At 46.0% G+C, this 19,777-nt stretch overlaps 1 protein-coding gene across 7 annotated transcripts in view; it reads right to left on the reverse strand.

Annotated features, from left to right (window-relative positions):
• Positions 1–898: 898 nt before the first annotated feature.
• Positions 899–19,777, reverse strand: part of gpsm1b (G protein signaling modulator 1b) — a 298,729-nt gene continuing 279,850 nt past the window's right edge. For all 7 annotated transcript variants that reach the window (XM_078226261.1, XM_078226258.1, XM_078226259.1 and 4 more), the window contains 3 exons: positions 7,897–8,056; positions 5,593–5,813; positions 899–4,543 (listed from right to left, as the gene is read on the reverse strand). In XM_078226261.1, coding sequence (XP_078082387.1) covers positions 4,361–4,543; positions 5,593–5,813; positions 7,897–8,056 — 564 coding nt within the window. In that variant the 3' untranslated portion in view covers positions 899–4,360. The remainder of the gene's footprint in view (positions 4,544–5,592; positions 5,814–7,896; positions 8,057–19,777) is intronic.

Consider the following 19,777-nt stretch of genomic DNA (forward strand, 5'->3'; position numbering starts at 1 on the left):
TTTGTACATTCTCCGTGTCTGCGTGGGTTTCCTCCGGGTGCTCCGGTTTCCTCCCACACTCCAAAGATGTGCGGGTTAGATGGATTAGCCATGCTAAATTGCCCATTAGTGTCAGGGGGATTGGTGGGGAGGCGATGGCCTAATGATATTATCGCTAGACTATTAATCTAGAAACACAGCTAATGTTCTGGGGACCCGGGTTCGAATCTCACCACGGCAGATGGTGGAATTTGAATTCAATAAAAAATATCTGGAATTGAGAATCTACTGATGACCCACAAAACCATTGTTGCTTATCGGAAAAACCCATCTGGTTCACTAATGTCATTTAGGGAAGGAAATCTGCTGTCCTTACCTGGTCTGGCCTACATGTGACTCCAGAGCCACAGCAATGGGGTTGACTCTCAACGGCCCTCGGGCAACTAGGGATGGGCAATAAATGCTGGCCCAGCCAGTGACACCCATGTCCCACGAATGAATAAAACAAAATAGGTGGGGTTAAGGAGATAGGGCTGCGCGGGAATGTTGACGGTGCAGGCTTGATGGGCCGAATGGCCTCCTTCTGCACTGTCGGGATTCTATTATTCTATCCCATCATTCTAGATAATGAAGAGATAAATGGGTTAGTGTGGAAAAATGGCATTGAGACTGATCTAGTTGAATGACAGAACAGGCTTGAGGGGCAGAATGGCCTATTCTTGCTTCTATTTCCTGTGCTCCTACATTTATTAGTATAAATAAACCCTCGAGGTGTGGTGTGACCCAGGCTGAGGTATGAGGTGTGGGTGCGAAGGGATGTAGAAAGAGGGAGGAGGGGGAGAAAATGAACACAGAAATCACTGATTAGTAATTACGGAAAATATTTACTGGATAAAGACATCTGTAACCTAGACCCAAGGAAAGAATCAGTTTGTTGTTTTTTATTACAAGCTTGTGTAAAATTTAATACATTGCAGTTTCATTTGATTTACAACTTTCAGGTAAAATGAGGTTGTCTTATTTACAGAACAGTACAGATTTTTAAATCTCTTTAAAATCCAAAAACAAATGCATCGTGTACTGGCAGTGTTTGGAAAAATGTTTGTATCGGAAAGAGTTTCAATGTTTTAAGAGTGTTAAAGGGACAGCAGTAGACACAACATGGGACCGCTGTGGAACCTCCTGAAGGACCACAAGAGTATTTTTAAAATTTACACCCAAATAAAAATTAAAATAAGTTCCTGGGTTTATTCTTTAAGCTAGAAAAAAAGAATTAACTTGTATTTTGTACGTCTATGACCCACTCTCCAGCACTAATGTGCTGGGTGTCACCGCTATTTGCAGTTATATGCACAGAATATAATGTGCATATTACAAAAAGCTGGAAAGGGAATTCTCGTACCAAAAGAAGTCACTTCCGTCTCTCTGTCTTCACGTTTTAAAGACAATGTCTAATGCAGACACAGGTTGTCTTAGAATGTACATGCTAGTGAGTTTTTCTCCAAATTATAGACAGACGCACGCACACATCTAGACACACACACCTACATACACACACACACACCTAAACACATACCCGAAAGATGTGCTGGTTAGGTGCATTGGCCATTCTAAATTCTCCCTCCTCCCTAGGGGAGGCGATGGCCTAGTGGTATTATCACTAGACTACTAATCCTGGAACTCAGCTAATGTTCTGGGGACCTGGGTTCGAATCTCATCACGGCAGATGGTGGAAGTTATGCCTCGCAGCGCCAGGGACCCAGGTTCAATTCCGGCCTTGGGTCACTGTCTGTGCGGAGTTTGCACTTTCTCCCCGTGTCTGCGTGGGTTTCCTCCGGGTGCTCCGGTCTCCTCCCACAGTCCAGAGATGTGTGGGTTAGGTTGATTGGCCATGCTAAATTGACCCTAGTGTCAGGGGGATTAGCAGGGTAAATGTGTGGCGTTACGGGGATAGGGCCTGGGTGGGATTGTGGTCGATACAGACTCGATGGGCTGAATGGCCTCCTTCTGTACTGTAGAGGTTCTATGATTCTATGAGTGGACCCGAACAGGTGCCGGAGTGTGGCGACTAGGGGATTTTCACAATAACTTCATTGCAGTGTTAATGTATGCCTACTTGTGACACTAATAAATAAAACTTTAACTTTTAAAACACTGCAGAAATAACTGAAATGGTTGGAAAGACTTAAAGGAAAGAACTTGCATTTCTATAAAGCTTTTCACGACCAATTGCTAGAAAAATTGTTAATTCAAAACCGAGGTTGATAATTTTCTGTAATTAATTCAGTCCAAAGACGTGTGGGTTAGGTGGATTGGCCATGACAAATTGCCCCTTAGTGTCCTGGGATGCGTAGGTTAGAGGGATTAGCAGGGTAAATATTTGGGCTTATGGGGGTAGGACCTGGGTGGGATTGTTGTCGGTGCAGACCCAATGGGCCAAATGGCCTCCTTCTGCACTGTAGGGATTCTATGGTAAAGGGATATGTGGCAAAGGTGGGTACATGGAGTAAAGTTGCAGATCGACCTGACCTCACTGTTTGGTAGAACTGCCACCAAGGGCAAAACGGGCTCCTGTTCTCACCTGTTATCTATTTGTTGGCCAAGGGATAAAGTGGATCAGAACTCTCCCGTTATCCTTTGAATAGCGCCATGGGATCTTTTATGTCCACCCGGGCGGGCTCCACAGAGGAACCAGTTGGGTCATTTTGTTAAGCCGATTTTATAAAATGATTTCTTTCAAATGAAAATTACATAAAACACCTGCATTATAAGTTCAACTTGGAAGCTTCACTGAAACCGTAAAGATTGATGTATTAAATTGAGGGATCTCTGCATTTGAACTGCCTACAAGAGGTAGGAAACTGGTGGTATCTGATGAAGGAAATAAAGCAGGAAGACATTGTCTTTAGAACGGAGAGAGACGTTAAGTTTGGGAGAATGCTAGGACTCGGAAAACTGTCTCTGACCACAACAGCATGTGTAGTTGTACAGGCCACAGACTCATTGCTTCAATTTCCTCTCTCTAACTCTGGGGCCTTTTGGTGGAAAGATGGAGGGAGTCACCGGAGCAAGGAAGAAATACTTCTCTTGACCTTTATTACATTCACATTCTAAAACAAAAAATAGGTTTCTGTATAAAGATAAAAGATTAATTAAGCAATAAATGCCAACTGTCACATTTCAAGTTCGTATACCTATGTTTAACATTTAAGATGTACACACTGGTTGTGAAATGCAACCTCTGCTTGGAGAGTCAGTGTTTATATTAAGCTTCACTATTTCAACTGTGCCGTTCACCTCTTTATTTTTAAACGTACCTCCGTTACAACAGGGGAGGAATTCCATATTAAATCGCTAAGCAGTTGCACGCCAGCATCCCACTGCATCATTTCTCGGCCATCGCGTTCATCTCCATTATGGTTATTCATTCCCCCATTTCATCGCACATGGAAACCTTCAATTAACTTAATGTTGCTCTTAAATATAAAAGAAAAACCCTCCACTGTAATCTTAGGGATCTGCCGTACCATTAATGAACAGGCCACTCCTGTTTCTCGAATGGAACCAGCCAGATATTCCGGTATGAAGTCTATGGTGTTGTCCGTGTCTTTTGGGATTGATCCAGGTGAGATACAGCTGAGTGCACCAAGCTGTACAACTCTATGCACATAATCTGTGTTTTGGCCTTTTGCTAAGAGTAGCAGATAGTGCCCCACACTGCTGGTTGTAAGATATCACACACAATCCCAGAATTAAAAGGGGGTGCACCCGCCCCCCCACATATCTCCACAATGTTTGACCTTAACCGTCATTCATAAATTTAAATAGTAAATCTCCTGAACAGTGAAACTAATGGCAATCAGACTCATTCAACGACAGAGTAAACAACACATTCACCTAATGTGAATTGTCAAAGCAAAGGAAATCAATCTTCAATTGTCTCTAGTGTGTGTGATCTTATCTGTAACATGTTTATTTGTACATGTGTTTGATTTGTGTATGGGGTATCAGTGTGTGTGTGACTATAGATGCGTATTTTCTATAGTACCAGCAGTTTTACATTCATTTAACGCGATTACTTTGAACAATAATCAAAGACTGTGCTTGTAGACTTCCATCTCCATAGAGAAACGTTTCTCGTACCATGTGGAAAAGAAAGGTGAATGTTGTTATCGGTGTGTTGAGTGTGAGGGGGTTTTTTAGTTCAGAGAAAAACAAAATCACCTCCTTGGCAACTCTCGAAGCTGCGTGGGTATCTAGATTCGTATGCTGGTCTCTCCAGGGGTAGCTTTTGGCCTGGGCAGCTGCTCACAGTGTTAGCAGGGTCACTGATCCGCACAGTTAGTCCAGCTTGTTTACAAGTCTGTCGGCGAAGTGCTGCTCAGCTGGAGTCCGGCCTATTCTCTTCCAGTCCTTCACGGCTTGACGGAAGGTCAACTCGCTGCTCGTCCATGCGCTTGGCCTGCACCCGCTGGATCAGGCTGAAGAAGTCCTCATCGGGGACGGTGGGTCCTCTCGGCCCTGGGCTAGGGGGGGCGCATCTCTGATCGTCAATCCTGGATGACTGGGGCGAGAGAAAGAATCGGTTGGGTCACCGGACACTAGTGCACCTGACAATCCAGGGGGTCGTTTATAATAGGGTTCAGAATTGGGTGACATCAGTTGAAATGGCAGATCTTGACCAAGGTCGGAGGCAAGGGATGAGATCAGGACCAATGGGGGTAAAGCAAGGATCAGGAAAGGGGTAGAGGAAGAGATTAAAGAGGGAGAGGAGTGTGGGATCAAGGGTAGGGAGGCGATGGCCTAGTGGTATTATCACTAGACTATTAATCCAGAAACTCAGCTAATGTTCTGGGGACCTGGGTTCGAATCCCGCCACGGCAGGTGGTGGAATTTGAATTCAATAAAAAAAAAGCTGGAATTAAGAATCTACTGATGACCATGAAACCATTGTCGACAAAATCCATTTGGTTCACTAATATCCTTTAGGGAAGGAAATCTCCCGTTCTTACTTGGTCTGGCCTACATGTGACTCCAGAACCACAGCATTGTGGTTGACTCTCAACTGCCCTCGGGAACGGCCCGAGCAAGCCACTCAGTTCAAGGGCGACTAGGGATGGGCAAGTGTGGAACCTGCACGTTCTCCCCGTGTCTGCGTGGGCTTCCTCCGGATGCTCCAGTTTCCTCCCACAGTCTGAAAGACGTGCATTGGCCATGCTAAATTCTCCCTCCGTATACCAGAACAGGCGCCGGAGTGTGGCAACTAGAGGATTTTAACACTAATTTCATGGCAGTGTTAATGTAAGCCTACATGTGATAATAATAAATAAATTTAAACTTAAATGCTGGCCAGCCAGTGAAACCCACATCCCATGAATGAATAAAATTCAGGCTATCAAAGAAGCAGTGGTCCAAACACTGACCCGTAGGGAACATCACCTCCTTTCCATCCCAACAACTGTTCACCACTATACTCTGCCAATTTTACATTCATGATGCCACTGTCCCTTTAAGCCCTGGACTTTCAGTTTTAATATATTCATGCGTGTGATCCCCTGCCTGAAATGAGTGGGTGTTTTCCTCACAGGGTGACATACTCTTCACAGCTCCTACCTGACATTTCATTAACATGTTGAAGAACTCATCTCCGGGCTCCTGTGGATCTCCGTCAGGTCGCAGATGCCCCATCACCACCTGGCTGTTGTTATGAGTGATCCTCAGTCCGGGTAGGTTGCCCACGTTGGCTCGCTGGTCGTCTAACCTCCGGCTCTGAGAGCTGGCTATCAAATCAAAAAACTCCTCTGTCTGCGGCGACGCAATGAGTGAAGCCTGAGCTACAAAGGGAAGAGGGGGTGGTGGGGTGGGAGGGAAAGAAAGCGTGTTAGCGGTGTTGAGACAACATCAACCTGTAACAGTTGGCAAAAGGTACAACAGGTTTCTGCTTAATCAGTTTTGGCACAGTTCCCTGGGGTGGGGGGAAGTTGGCCAGTACATCTTTCGGTGATCACTCAGATGAGATGTTAAGCCAAGTCTCCATCTGTTCTCTCGGGTTGATATAAGAGATTCCATTACACTATTCGAAAAAGAGCAGGACAGTTGTTCCTGCCAGCCTGGCTAATATTTCTCCCTCATCAACACCACTAAAAACAGATTATCTGGTCATTACCACCTTGTCATTGGTGCGATGTCCCCATACTTTCAGACAGTTGGCAGACCCTCTTTTATATCCGTTGGTGGTAATGGGACAATATCATAGAATCCCTACAGTACAGAAGGAGGCCATTCAGCCCATCAAGCCTGCACCGATCACAGTCCCACCCAGGTCCTATCCCCGTAACCTCTCATAAATACCCTGCTAATTCCCTGACACGGTAAGAAGTCTCACAACACCAGGTTAAAGTCCAACAGGTTTATTTGGTAACATGAGCTTTCAGAGCGCCGCTCCTTCATCAGGTGATTGCCTATGAAGGGTTAGCGCTCCGAAAGCTCGTGCTACCAAATAAACCTGTTGGACTTTAACCTGGCGTTGTGAGACTTCTTACTGTGCCCATCCCAATCCAACGCCGGCATCTCCACATCATGAATTCCCTGACACTGAGGAGTAACTTAGCATGGCCAATCAACCTAACCCACACATCTTTGGAGTGTGGGAGGAAACCGGAGCAGCCGGAGGAAACCCACGCAGACACGGGGAGAACGTGCAAACTCCACACAGACAGTGACCCAGGCCGGGAATCGAACCCGGGTCCCTGGCGCTGTGAGGCAGCAGTGCTAACCACTGTGCCACCGTGCCGCCCAACAAACTTATCGCTCAACAAACAACTCTCAGTCACACACCAGCTAATTTCACAGAATCTTCACCTGCGTGGATCTCTGTATTTAATGTTATTTTTGCCAGTGCAGGTGAAAGATGGCAATGCCAGAGATGCGGCCACATAGGTCAGCGAGGTTTGATCAGGTGCTGCCCTGCTCAGTGGTGCAGCGTGGGGATACTGTGATGACTTAATGGAACTGGATATGCAGGATCCACCCGCAGCTCCCACTGGTTCTGCGTCACACGCATGACTTGCTTCACGTAGAAGCTGTGGCCAGTGGACATTTCCTGTGCCAATCTAATTGGCACAGAATTGCTCGTTGCCTGTTCCACTCTGCAGGTTGTGTGGGCACCTCGGGGACAAAAGTTAGAGATTGTTAATGTACCAAGTCAGCTGGGTTTTCTTCTGTGCTGTTTGCAAATTAGTTTCACCTCTCAGTGGCCACTTGCAAAGCGGGATCTGGGCAATCAGCTCCTGGAGTCAGAACCATAGAAACCCTACAGTGCAGCAAGAGGCCATTTGGCCCATCAAGTTTGCATTAACACTCCAAAAACATACTTTACCCAGACCCATGCCTCTGCCCTATACCCATAACCCAGTGAATCTAGCATGGCAAATCGCCCCGAACCTACATATCTTTGGACCCCAAGGGGCAATTTACCATGGCCAGCCCATCTAACCTGCACATCTTGGGACACTAAGGGGTAATTTACCATGGCCAATCCATCTAACCTGCACATCATTGGACATTAAGAGGCAATTTAACCTGACCAATCCACCAAACCTACACATCTTTGGACACTAAGAGGCAATTTAGCACAGCCAACCCATCTAACCTGCACATTGTTGGTTATTAAGCAGCAATTTAGCATGGCCAATCCGCCTAACCCGCACATCTTTTGACTGTGGTAAGAAATCAGAGCACCCGGAGGAAACCCACGCACACACGGGGAGAACGTGCAAACTCCACACACTTGGTCAAATAAGTCCCATGGGTGGAGGAGGGAGGAAATTTAACACAGTGCTCAAGTTTAAATAGCTGCAGGTTCCCAATTGTGTGCAATTCTTTCTTTGCCTCATACTTTCACATTCACATACTCACATATTCTGTCCTGCAGAGGAGACACGGGGGTCGATGAACTCCCTGTCGTGCCATTTTGACGTTCTTCAAATGTACAGCGTTGATCATCCATACGATTACTTTGGAAACGACTCAGTAGATCGAAGAAGCATTCTTCATCTGAAGGATCCCGGTTTACCTTCTACACAATTAAAGTTTAAAAATCTTGATCAATATAGAGTTTGCACATGGTGCAAGATCTTAAATATCCAATGAGGTATAGTTAGCCAATTAAACATGAGCTGAAAGAACCGTGGCTACTTAGACAATGTACCTTGGTTTCTCAAGGCATTATTGCGTGTAGTTTTGATAACCTTAACTAAAGGAGGACACACTTGTCTTAGTGGGTTCGATAGACTGGGATGAGGGGATTATCCTATGTGGCGAGATTGAGTAGACTCGGCCTATACTCTTTGGAGTTTAGAACAGTGGTCACATGTGGTCCATCAGGGTTCTGAATGTGGCCGACAAGACATTTTGCTGACCTTGGCCCACGCACAAAGTTGCCACATTCCACTTTAGGATGGCACAGTGGTTAGCACTGCTGCCTCACAGCGCCGGAGACCCAGGTTCAATTCCGGCCTCAGGTGACTGTCTGTGTGGAGTTTGCACGTTCTCCCGTGTCTGCGTGGGTTTTCTCCGGGTGCTCCTGTTTCCTCCCACACTCCAAAGGTGTGCGGATTAGGTTGATTAGCCATGTTAACTTGCCCGAGTGTCAGGGGGATTAGCAGGGCAAATACCTGGGGTTACAGGGATAGGGCTTGGGTGGGATTGTTGTTGTGCAGGTTTGATGGGCCAAATGGCCTCTTTCTGCACTGTAGGGATCCAATGATCTACTGGTCGGAACTGATTTCCTTCCACGTAACTTTTTTTTCCTACCAGTATAACTGAAGTGATACGCACATAAAGCAAGGGCGAGTGAAGTGAGGTATGTGCTGATTTTACACAACATTGACTGCCAGAGCCATGCGCTCCCTCTGCATCCAAGGTGTAAATATTTCTCTTGTTTTTACCACTTGAAGTTGCTGACAATTCTATCAACATGTCAATGATTCAGCATTTCTGTAACTCGTAATGAAATATTCTTTAAAGTTGTCTGAACAGGCAGAAAAACACCTTGGTTTAATTTTTCATTCCCACGGACAGATAAGGTGTTATTCCACTTCGAGGTGTGTGTGGGAGTGTCGCACACTCATGAAGGAAACAAAAGAAAGGCTCTTTTCTTTGGCAACAATCGAATAAACGTCAAAAAACTTATCGATCGCAGCCAAATAGGTGTGGGTTTTGCGCTCACTTCAAACACACACAACAGTTTTAAATATCCAACAATTTGCGAACTCCGACAGATGGTGTATCGTGCAGGAATAGCACTTTGCAGAAAAACTTGATACTTTTTACATTAACAGCTTGTTATAACCACACATGCCCTGTCTGCTACATGTGTCAGCAAGTCAGCGCAGTAACAAATGCTCCCAGGAGCAAAAACCAGCACGCTGTTCAACACCTGGAAACAACATTGAAGTATAATAGCAGAATTAGAGAATGGTACAGTATCGAAGGAGGCCTTTCAGCCCATCTAAGAAGGGTATACTTGCTTTACAGAAGGTGCAATGAAGGTGCACCGGACTGATTCCCAGAATGATAGTGGTTCACTTTACAGAGAAATTGAGCAGAAAGGACCCAAATTCTCTGGGAATTAGAACAGCTTTTTTTTCCCCCTGATGTGACCCCATTTTAATGCCCCATGTTTCCAATGGCCCCTAGACTATTTGAGGAATGAAATCTTAGAAACCCTACAGCACAGAGAGAGGCCATTCGGCCCATTGAGTCTGCACCAACCATAATCCCACCCAGGCCCTACCCCCATATCCCTACAGATTTACCCACTAATCCCTCTAACCTATGCATCCCAGGACACGAAGGGCAATTTTAGCATGGCCAATCAACCTAACCCGCACATCTTTGGACTGTGGGAGGAAACCGGAGCACCCGGAGGAAACCCACGCAGACACAAAGAGAATGTGCAAACTCCACACAGACAGTGACCCAAGCCGGGAATCGAACCCAGGTCTCTGGAGCTGTGAAGCAGCAGTGCTAACCACTGTGCTACTGTGCTGCCCCAAAAATGCAAGGATTGCTGAACTGTGTGGGTGAAGGGTTGCCTTCAACTACACGGGATTTGTTTCAAAACAACCTTCTCGCGGCCTCAATTTGCAGCAGGAATAAGGTCTTGTGTTATGGGCGGCACGGTGGTCAGCACTGCTGCCTCACAGTGCTGGGGACCCGGGTTTGATTCCCGGCTTGGGTCACTGTCTGTGTGGAGTTTGCGTGTCCTCCCTGTGTCTGCGTGGGTTTCCTCCGGGCGCTCTGGTTTCCTCCCACACTCCAAAGACGTGCAGCTTAGGTAAATTGGCCATGCCAAATTCTCCCTCAGTGTACCCGAACAGGAGACGGAGTGTGGCGACTAGGGGATTTTCACAGTAACTTCATTGCAGTGTTAATGTAAGCCTACTTGTGACACTAATAAATAAACTTTAACTTTAAATTGAATTTGTACATTACTTCTCAAAATGGATAAGGGTTAAAACATGTTTTCCCCAGAATTATTTTTAATTTCAAGTTAGGTAATTTGCTACCTGCGTGAAAGCAGTTTTAAAAATATGGCCTTTTCAATGCACTGCGTGCCATCGCTTCACATTTGTGTTTTATGCTTTAATAGGACAGGATCTCATGAAAACAAATGTCTATAAATTAAATGCCTGTTCCAGCTCGCATCAACATATGTGCCCTGTTGTTCTTCACTGTGCGAAGTTAAGCTTTGATCACATTACAGGAGAAAGACGTTAGATGTAATCTATGCAAAACACGAGATGAGGTGAGTTTCTCTACCCCTGGGTCTTTCATCATTGGGTTTTATTGTCACCATTTGCTGCCAGACAAATCATCAGGATCACTTGACGGAATAATATGAACTCATCAATTTCAACGACTAAAAATAACACTGCTGCTTGATAAACCAGCCATGCCTCAAAATAGCACGATACTTGTGAATTCAACAATAAATTCTAAAATGATGTGCCCAAATTGGATCATCTCTGTAGGCTAGAACAGAGCCGCGTTCAATTCCGGCCTTGGGTGACTGTGTGGAGTTTGCATGTTGTCCCTGTGTCAGTGTGGGTTTCCTCCAAGTGCTCCAGTTTGCTCCCACAATCCGAAGATAGGTGGATTGGTCATTCTAAATTGCCCCTCAGTGTCCCAAGATGTGTAGGAGAGGAGGATTAACCATGGTAAATGCGCGGGTTCACGCAGATAGGGAAGAGCTTCGGCGTAGGCAAGGTGCTCTGTCGGAGGGTCAGTGAAGACTTGATGGGCCAAATGGCCTCCTTCTCCACTCGGGATTCTACGATGAACTTGCTGATCCCCCATTTGTACTGTGGATAACATGCGACAGTTGCGGGCAAATTAATTTTTATGTAAGGTAACGAAAATGGTGAATGATTTTGCAGTGTCAGTCGATGTTCAAAAGAACAAAAGACAGGTTTGTGTTGGGTCGAGCCGTTTATTAGATCCCAAATTGTTAATTTATCTCTCGCTTTCAGAGGCTAAGTAGCTTGCAGTGCTTTTTAAGCTTTTTTTCGTTTTCATTGCAGATTTCCAATCTTAGAATCGCACAGCGAAGACAACCTGTGCCAACGATGACTGATCCCAATGAGTCCCACTCCCCCACCCTTTCCCTGTAAATCCCAATGAATCCCACTCCCCCACCCTTTCCCTGTAAATCCCAATGAGTCCCACTCCCCCACCCCTTCCCTGTAAATCCCAATGAGTCCCACTCCCCCACCCTTTCCCTGTGAATCCCAATGAGTCCCACTCCCCCACCCCTTCCCTGTAAATCCCAATGAGTCCCACTCCCCCACCCTTTCCCTGTAAATCCCAATGAGTCCCACTCCCCCACCCTTTCCCTGTAAATTCCAATGAGTCCCACTCCCCCACCCCTTCCCTGTAAATCCCAATGAGTCCCACTCCCCCACCCTTTCCCTGTAAATCCCAATGAGTCCCACTCCCCCACCCTTTCCCTGTAAATCCCAATGAGTCCCACTCCCCCACCCTTTCCCTGTAAATCCCAATGAGTCCCACTCCCCCACCCTTTCCCTGTAAATCCCAATGAGTCCCACTCCCCCACCCTTTCCCTGTAAATCCCAATGAGTCCCACTCCCCCACCCTTTCCCTGTAAATCCCAATGAGTCCCACTCCCCCACCCTTTCCCTGTAAATGCTGCATTTCAGTTTTCCTTTTCAAGTAAAAATCCAGTTCCCTTTTGGAAATTAATAGTGAATCTGCTTTCACCCTCCTTTCGCTGTTTAAGTTTTATTTTCCCCAATTATTCATTGGCTGCTTTATTTTTTAAACCAACTATTCCCAATCTGTATCTCCCGATCGATTCCGGGGATGAAGGGGTTGACGCATGAGGAGAGATTAAACAGTTTGGGCTTGTATTCGCTGGCGTTTGGAACAATGAGAGGGGAACTGATCGAGGTTAATAAAATTTTAAAAGGGATTGATAGAGTAAATGTAGACTAAATGTTTCCTCTTCTGGGGCAATCTAGAACAAGAGGCCACAGGTATAGGTTGAGAGGCGGTAGATTTAAAACTGAGATGAGGAGGAACTACTTCTCGCAGAGGGTGGTGATTTTGTGGAACTCGCTGCCCCATAGCGCGGTGGAATCTGAATCATTGAATGGTTTCAAGGAGGAGATAGATATATTTCTAATAAAAATAGGGATAAGGGGATATGGGGAACAGGTGGGGAGGTGGGTTTGAGACCAGGGAGAGATCAGCCTCTGGCATTTATGGACATCAAATTATTTTATATGTCTGGGTGCTTATGCTCCATTTAAGTATGGCAATCTTTAAAGCTGCAGTTTTTTACCAGTATTGCTGGGTTGTGTGAACTGTGGTGGTTGATTAGAATCATAGAATCCCTACAGTGCAGAAGGAGGCTATTCGTCCCATCGAGTCTGTGCCAACTCAGAATTGTACCCCCACCACACACCTGAATCCGTAACCCCGGATAGACCTAACCTACACATCTTGGGACACTAAGGGATAATTTAGCATAGCCAATCCACCTAACCAGCACATCTTTGGACTGTGGGAGAAAACCCGCGCAGACACAGGGAGAACGTGCAAACTCCACACAGATAGTCACCCAAGGCTGGAATTGAACCCTGGTCCCTGGCGCTGTGAGGCAGCAGTGCTAACCACTGCACCACCATGCCACCCAACTATTGACTACCTCAAAACAGAGATACGAGACCATGATAAAAGCAAACCAAGGTTTTATGTCGAGAGGGATAGAAACAAAATGTGGAGCAGTTATGCTAACACTGTGTCGAATCTTGGTTAGGCTATTTTGAATACTGCATGCAGTTCTGGTCCCCTTATTATAGATTGGTAGGATCACACAATATTTCTGCATGAGCGGTTGCCATTCGGCCCGTTGTGTCCATGCTGGCTCTTTACAAGAGCAATTCACCTTGCGCCACACCTCTGGCAGAGATGATCCTTGGAGACAGTGGTGTAGTGATAATGTCACTGAACTTGCAATCCCGGGGCCCAGGCTAAGTTCCTGGGGACACGAGTTCAAAACCCAGCTGGTGGAATTTGAATTCAGTCAATAAAGAAATTTGGAATATAAAGCTTGCCTCAGTGAGAAAATGAAGCCGTCATTTTGTGTTCCAAAAACTCAGCTGGTGCTTCAGGGGGGATCTTATTGAAACTTACAAGATACTGCTAGGCCTGGATAGTGTGGACGTGGAGAGGATGTTTCCACTAGTAGGAAAAACTAGAACCAGAGGGCACAACCTCAGGCTAAAGAGACGATCCTTTAAAACGGGCGGCACGGTAGCACAGTGGTTAGCACTGCTGCTTCACAGCTCCAGGGTCCCCGGTTCGATTCCCGGCTCGGGTCACTGTCTGTGTGGAGTTTGCACATTCTCCTCGTGTCTGCGTGGGTTTCCTCCGGGTGCTCCGGTTTCCTCCCACAGTCCAAAGATGTGCGGGTTAGGTTGATTGGCCAGGTTAAAAATTGTCCCTGAGATGCGTAGTTAGCGGGTAAATATGTGGGGGTAGGGCCTGGGTGGGATTGTGGTCGGTGCAGACTCGATGGGCCGAATGGCCTCCTTCTGCACTGTCGGGTTTCTATGTATAAAAAAACAGAGATGAGGAGGAATTTCTTCAGCCAGAGAGTGGTGAATTTCTGGAACTCTTTGCCGCAGAAGGCTGTGGAGTCCAGGTCATTGAATGTCTTTAAGACAAAAATAGGTTCTTGATTAAATAAGGGGCTTAGGGGTTGTGGGGAAAAGGCAGAAAAATGGGGATGAGAAAATATTAGCCGTGATTGAATGGCAGAGCAGACTCGATGGGCCGAGTGGCCTAATTCGGCTCCTATGTCTTATGGTCTTCAGGGAAGGAAATCTACTGTCCTTCCCCGACTGTCTGGCTGACTTCTGAATCCAGATCCACAACAATGTGCTTGACTCCTAACTGCCCTCTGAAGTGGTCTAGCAAAGCCACTCAGCTTAAGGGCAATTAGGGATGGGAAACAAATGGTGGGGTTAGAACATAGAACATAGAACATTACAGCGCAGAACAGGCCCTTCGGCCCACGATGTTGCACCGACCAGTTAAAAAAAAAACTGTGACCCTCCAACCTAAACCAATTTCTTTTCGTCCATGAACCTATCTACGGATCTCTTAAACGCCCCCAAACTAGGCGCATTTACAACTGATGCTGGCAGGGCATTCCAATCCCTCACCACCCTCTGGGTAAAGAACCTACCCCTGACATCGGTTCTATAACTACCCCCCCTCAATTTAAAGCCATGCCCCCTCGTGCTGGATTTCTCCATCAGAGGAAAAAGGCTATCACTATCCACCCTATCTAAACCTCTAATCATCTTATATGTTTCAATAAGATCCCCTCTTAGCCGCCGCCTTTCCAGCGAAAACAATCCCAAATCCCTCAGCCTCTCCTCATAGGATCTCCCCTCCATACCAGGCAACATCCTGGTAAACCTCCTCTGCACCCTCTCCAAAGCCTCCACATCCTTCCTGTAATGTGGGGACCAGAACTGCACACAGTACTCCAAGTGCGGCCGCACCAGAGTTGTGTACAGTTGCAACATAACGCTACGACTCCTAAATTCAATCCCCCTACCAATAAACGCCAAGACACCATATGCCTTCTTAACAACCTTATCTACTTGATTCCCAACTTTCAGGGATCTATGCACACATACACCTAGATCCCTCTGCTCCTCCACACTATTCAAAGTCCTCCCGTTAGCCCTATACTCAACACATCTGTTATTCCTACCAAAGTGAATTACCTCACACTTCTCCGCATTAAACTCCATCCGCCACCTCTCGGCCCAACTTTGCAACCTGTCTAAGTCTTCCTGCAAACTACGACACCCTTCCTCACTGTCTACCACACCACCGACTTTGGTGTCATCAGCAAATTTGCTAATCCACCCAACTATACCCTCATCCAGATCATTAATAAATATTACAAACAGCAGTGGCCCCAAAACAGATCCCTGAGGTACACCACTTGTAACCGCACTCCATGATGAATATTTACTATCAACCACCACCCTCTGTTTCCTATCCGCTAGCCAATTCCTGATCCAATTTCCTAGATCACCCCCAATCCCATACATCTGCATTTTCTGCAGAAGCCTACCATGGTGAACCTTATCAAACGCCTTACTAAAATCCATATATACCACTTCCACTGCCTTGCCCCCATCCACCTCCTTGGTCACTTTCTCAAAAAACTCAATAAGGTTAGTAAGGCACGACCTACCTGCCACAAAACCATGCTGACTATCACCTATCAATTCATTACTCTCCAAATAACTATAAATCCTATCCCTTATAATTTTTTCCAACATCTTGCCGACAACAGAAGTGAGACTCACCGGTCTATAATTCCCGGGGAAGTCTCTGTTCCCCTTCTTAAACAATGGGACAACATTCGCTAACCTCCAATCTTCTGGTACTATACCAGAGGCCAACGACGACCTGAAGATCAGAGCCAGAGGCTCTGCAATCACTTCTCTTGCCTCCCAGAGAATCCTTGGATAAATCCCATCCGGACCAGGGGATTTATCTATTTTCAGACCCTCCAGAATATCCTGCACATCCTCCTTATCAACTGTAATACTGTCTATTCTACTCCCCTGCAACCCAGTGTCCTCCTCAGCTATATTCATGTCCCCTTGCGTGAACACCGAAGAGAAATATTGGTTCAATGCTTCACCAATCTCCTCCGGTTCCACACATAACTTCCCTCTGCCATCTATAACTGGCCCTAAACTTGCCCTAACCAACCTTCTGTTCTTGACATACCTATAGAACGCCTTAGGATTCTCTTTAACCCTATCCGCCAAATGGTGGGGTTTGCTCAGCAACATCCTCGTCCCAAGAAAGAATAAAAGATTTTCTCTTCCGATGGTGATTCAATTCTCCCGAAAACCACGACTGTGATCATAGAAATCTAAGAATCTATGATTTCTATGATCATCCTTGTAAATCTTCACTTGCACGCTCTCCACTCTTTATGTATCCTTTTTAATTCAGGATACATAAAGAGTGGAGAGCGTGCAAGTGAAGATTTACAAGGATGATGTCAAAAATGTGCAGGAAATTTGGCATGTCAGCTATGACTCTCACCAACTTTTACAGATGTACCATAGAAAGCATTCTTTCTGGTTGTATCACAGCTTGGTATGGCTCCTGCTCTGTCCAAGACCGCAAGAAACTACAAAGGGTCATGAACGAACCCCAATCCATCATGCAAACCAGCCTCCCATCCACCGACTTTGTCTACATTTTCCAGTGCCTCGGAAAAGCAGCCAGCATAATTAAGGACCCCACGCACCCCGGACATTCTCTCTCCCACCTTCTTCAGTCGGGAAAAAGGTACAAAAGTCTGAGGTCACGTACCAACGGACTCAAGAACAGCTTCTTCCCTGCTGCCGTCAGACTTTTGAATGGAGCTACCATATATTAAGTTGATCTTTCTCTACACCCTAGCTATGACTGTAACACTACATTCTGCACTCTCTCATTTCCTTCTCTATGAACGGTATGCTTTGTCTGTATAGCGTGCAAGAAACAATACTTTTCACTGTATATTAATACATGTGACAATAATAAATCAAATCAAAGTTTAAATATCAGGAAAGGATTCACAATCTGCGTCTCTTTCTCTCTTGATAAAAAGCCTAAAGGTGGTGACCTGATAGAGGTCTTTAACATTTGGAAACTTTTGATAGAGTGGATACAGAGGGAACATGTCCTCTTGTGGGGAAAAGCAGAACCAGAGAGCATCAATATAATACAGTCACCAAGAAATCCGATAGGGAATTCAAGAGAAAGTTTCTTCACCCAGAGACCGGTGAGAATGTGGAACTCGCTGCCACAAGGAGTGGTTGAAGTGAACAGTATAGATACATTCAAGGGGAAATTAGACTAACAGATGAGGGAGAAGAGAATAGAGGATTATGATGATCGATTGAGATGAGGAAAGTTGGGAGGCGGCTCAAGTTGGGCATAAAGACAGGCATGGACTAGTTGGGTCGTATTTATCCTGCTAATTCCCCTGACACTAAGGGGCAATTTAGCAATGGCCAATCAACCTAACCCGCACATCTTTGGACTGTGAAAGGAAACCAGAGCACCCGGAGGAAACCCATGCAGACACAGGGAGAATGTGCAAACTCCACACAGCCAGTGACCCGAGGCTGGAATTGAACCCAGGTCCCTGGCGCTGTGAGGAAGCAGTGCCACTGTACACTTATTGTGCTCTTATAATCATAAAATCCCTGCAGTGCAAGAGGAGACCATTCAGCCCATCGAGTCTGCACCGACCACAATCCCACCCAGGCCCCATCCTCATAACCCCATGCATTTACCCTAGCTAGTCCATCTGACAGCAAGGAGCAATTTAGCACAGCCAATCCACCTAATCTGCACATCTTTGGAGTGTGGGAGGAAACACAAGCAGACACGGGGAGAACATGCAGACTCTGCACAGGCAAGCCGGGAATCGAACCCAGGTCCCTGGCGCTGAGAGGTCCCAGTGCTAACCACTGTGTCACCATGCCGTCCCTAACTCCACCTGGACCGAGCTGGGATCAGTGTTCTGGCGAAGAGAGTAAATGGGGTGGTCAATAGGACTTTAAACTAGAGATTGGGGGGGAAGGGAAAGTCAGGGAACCAAGAGGTGAAGGAATCAGTGGGAAGCGTAGCTGCTTAGGATTACAAAAAATCACGAAAAGACAGCACTCAGGAGAGGTTACGATAGTCCCCATCTCACAAAATATGACACAGTGTCTGGAAAGGCTCAGTAGACCAAGGTCCACCACACTACGAAAACAAAAAGGGACGGTCAATAGGGAATTAAAGGTGCTATATTTAAATGCCCGCAGTGTCCGGAACAAGGTAGATGAGCTTGTGGCCCAGATTGTGACTGGCAGGTATGATGTGGTAGGCATCACAGAGACGTGGTTGCAGGGGGTTCAGGACTGGCAGTTAAACATCCAGGGATTCACAACCTATCGAAAAGACAGAGGGGTGGGTAGAGGGGGCGGGGTTGCCTTGTTAATTAGAAATGAAATTAAATCAATAGCACTAAACGACATAGGGTCAGACGATGTGGAGTCTGTGTGGGTAGAGTTGAGGAACCACAAAGGCAAAAAAACCATAATGGGAGTTATGTACAGGCCTCCTGACAGTGGTCAGGACCAGGGGCACAAAATGCACCACGAAATAGAAAGGGCATGTCAGAAAGGCAAGGTCACAGTGATCATGGGGGATTTCAATATGCAGGTGGACTGGGTAAATAATGTTGCCAGTGGACCCAAAGAAAGGGAATTCATTGAATGTTTACAGGATGGCTTTTTGGAACAGCTTGTGATGGAGCCCACGAGGGAACAGGCTATTCTGGACTTAGTGTTATGTAATGAGCCAGACGTGATAAAAGATCTTAAAGTAAGGGAACACTTAGGAAGCAGTGATCATAATATGGTAGAATTCAGTCTGCAATTTGAAAGAAGGAAGGCAGAATCAGATGTGAAGGTTCTACAGTTAAATAAAGGTAATTACAGGCGCATGAGGGAGGAACTGACAAAAATCGACTGGAAGCAGAGCCTAGTGGGAAAGACAGTAGAACAGCAATGGCAGGAGTTTCTGGGAGTAATTGAGGACACAGTGCAGAGGTTCATCCCAAACAAAAGAAAGGTTATCAGAGGGGGGATTAGGCAGCCATGGCTGACAAAGGAAGTCAGGGAATGCATCAAGGCAAAAGAGAGAGCCTATAATGTGGCAAAGAGTAGTGGGAAGTCAGAAGATTGGGAAGGCTATAAAAACAAACAGAGGATAACAAAGAGAGAAATAAGGAAGGAGAGGATCAAATATGAAGGTAGGCTAGCCAGTAACATTAGGAATGATAGTAAAAGTTTCTTTAAATACATTAAAAACAAACGGGAGGCAAAAGTAGACATTGGGCCGCTCCAAAATGACGCTGGTAATCTAGTGATGGGAGACAAGGAAATAGCTGAGGAACTTAATAAGTACTTTGCGTCAGTCTTCACAGTAGAAGACATGAGTAATATCCCAACAATTCAGGAAAGTCAGGGGGCAGAGTTGAATATGGTTGCCATCACAAAGGAGAAAGTGCTAGAGAAACTAAAAGGTCTGAAAATTGATAAATCTCCGGGCCCAGATGGGCTACATCCTAGAGTTCTAAAGGAGATAGCTGAAGAAATAGTGGAGGCGTTAGTTATGATCTTTC

This window comes from Mustelus asterias, chromosome 13, assembly GCF_964213995.1.
Source record: "Mustelus asterias chromosome 13, sMusAst1.hap1.1, whole genome shotgun sequence".
Classification (NCBI taxonomy): Eukaryota; Metazoa; Chordata; class Chondrichthyes; order Carcharhiniformes; family Triakidae; genus Mustelus; species Mustelus asterias.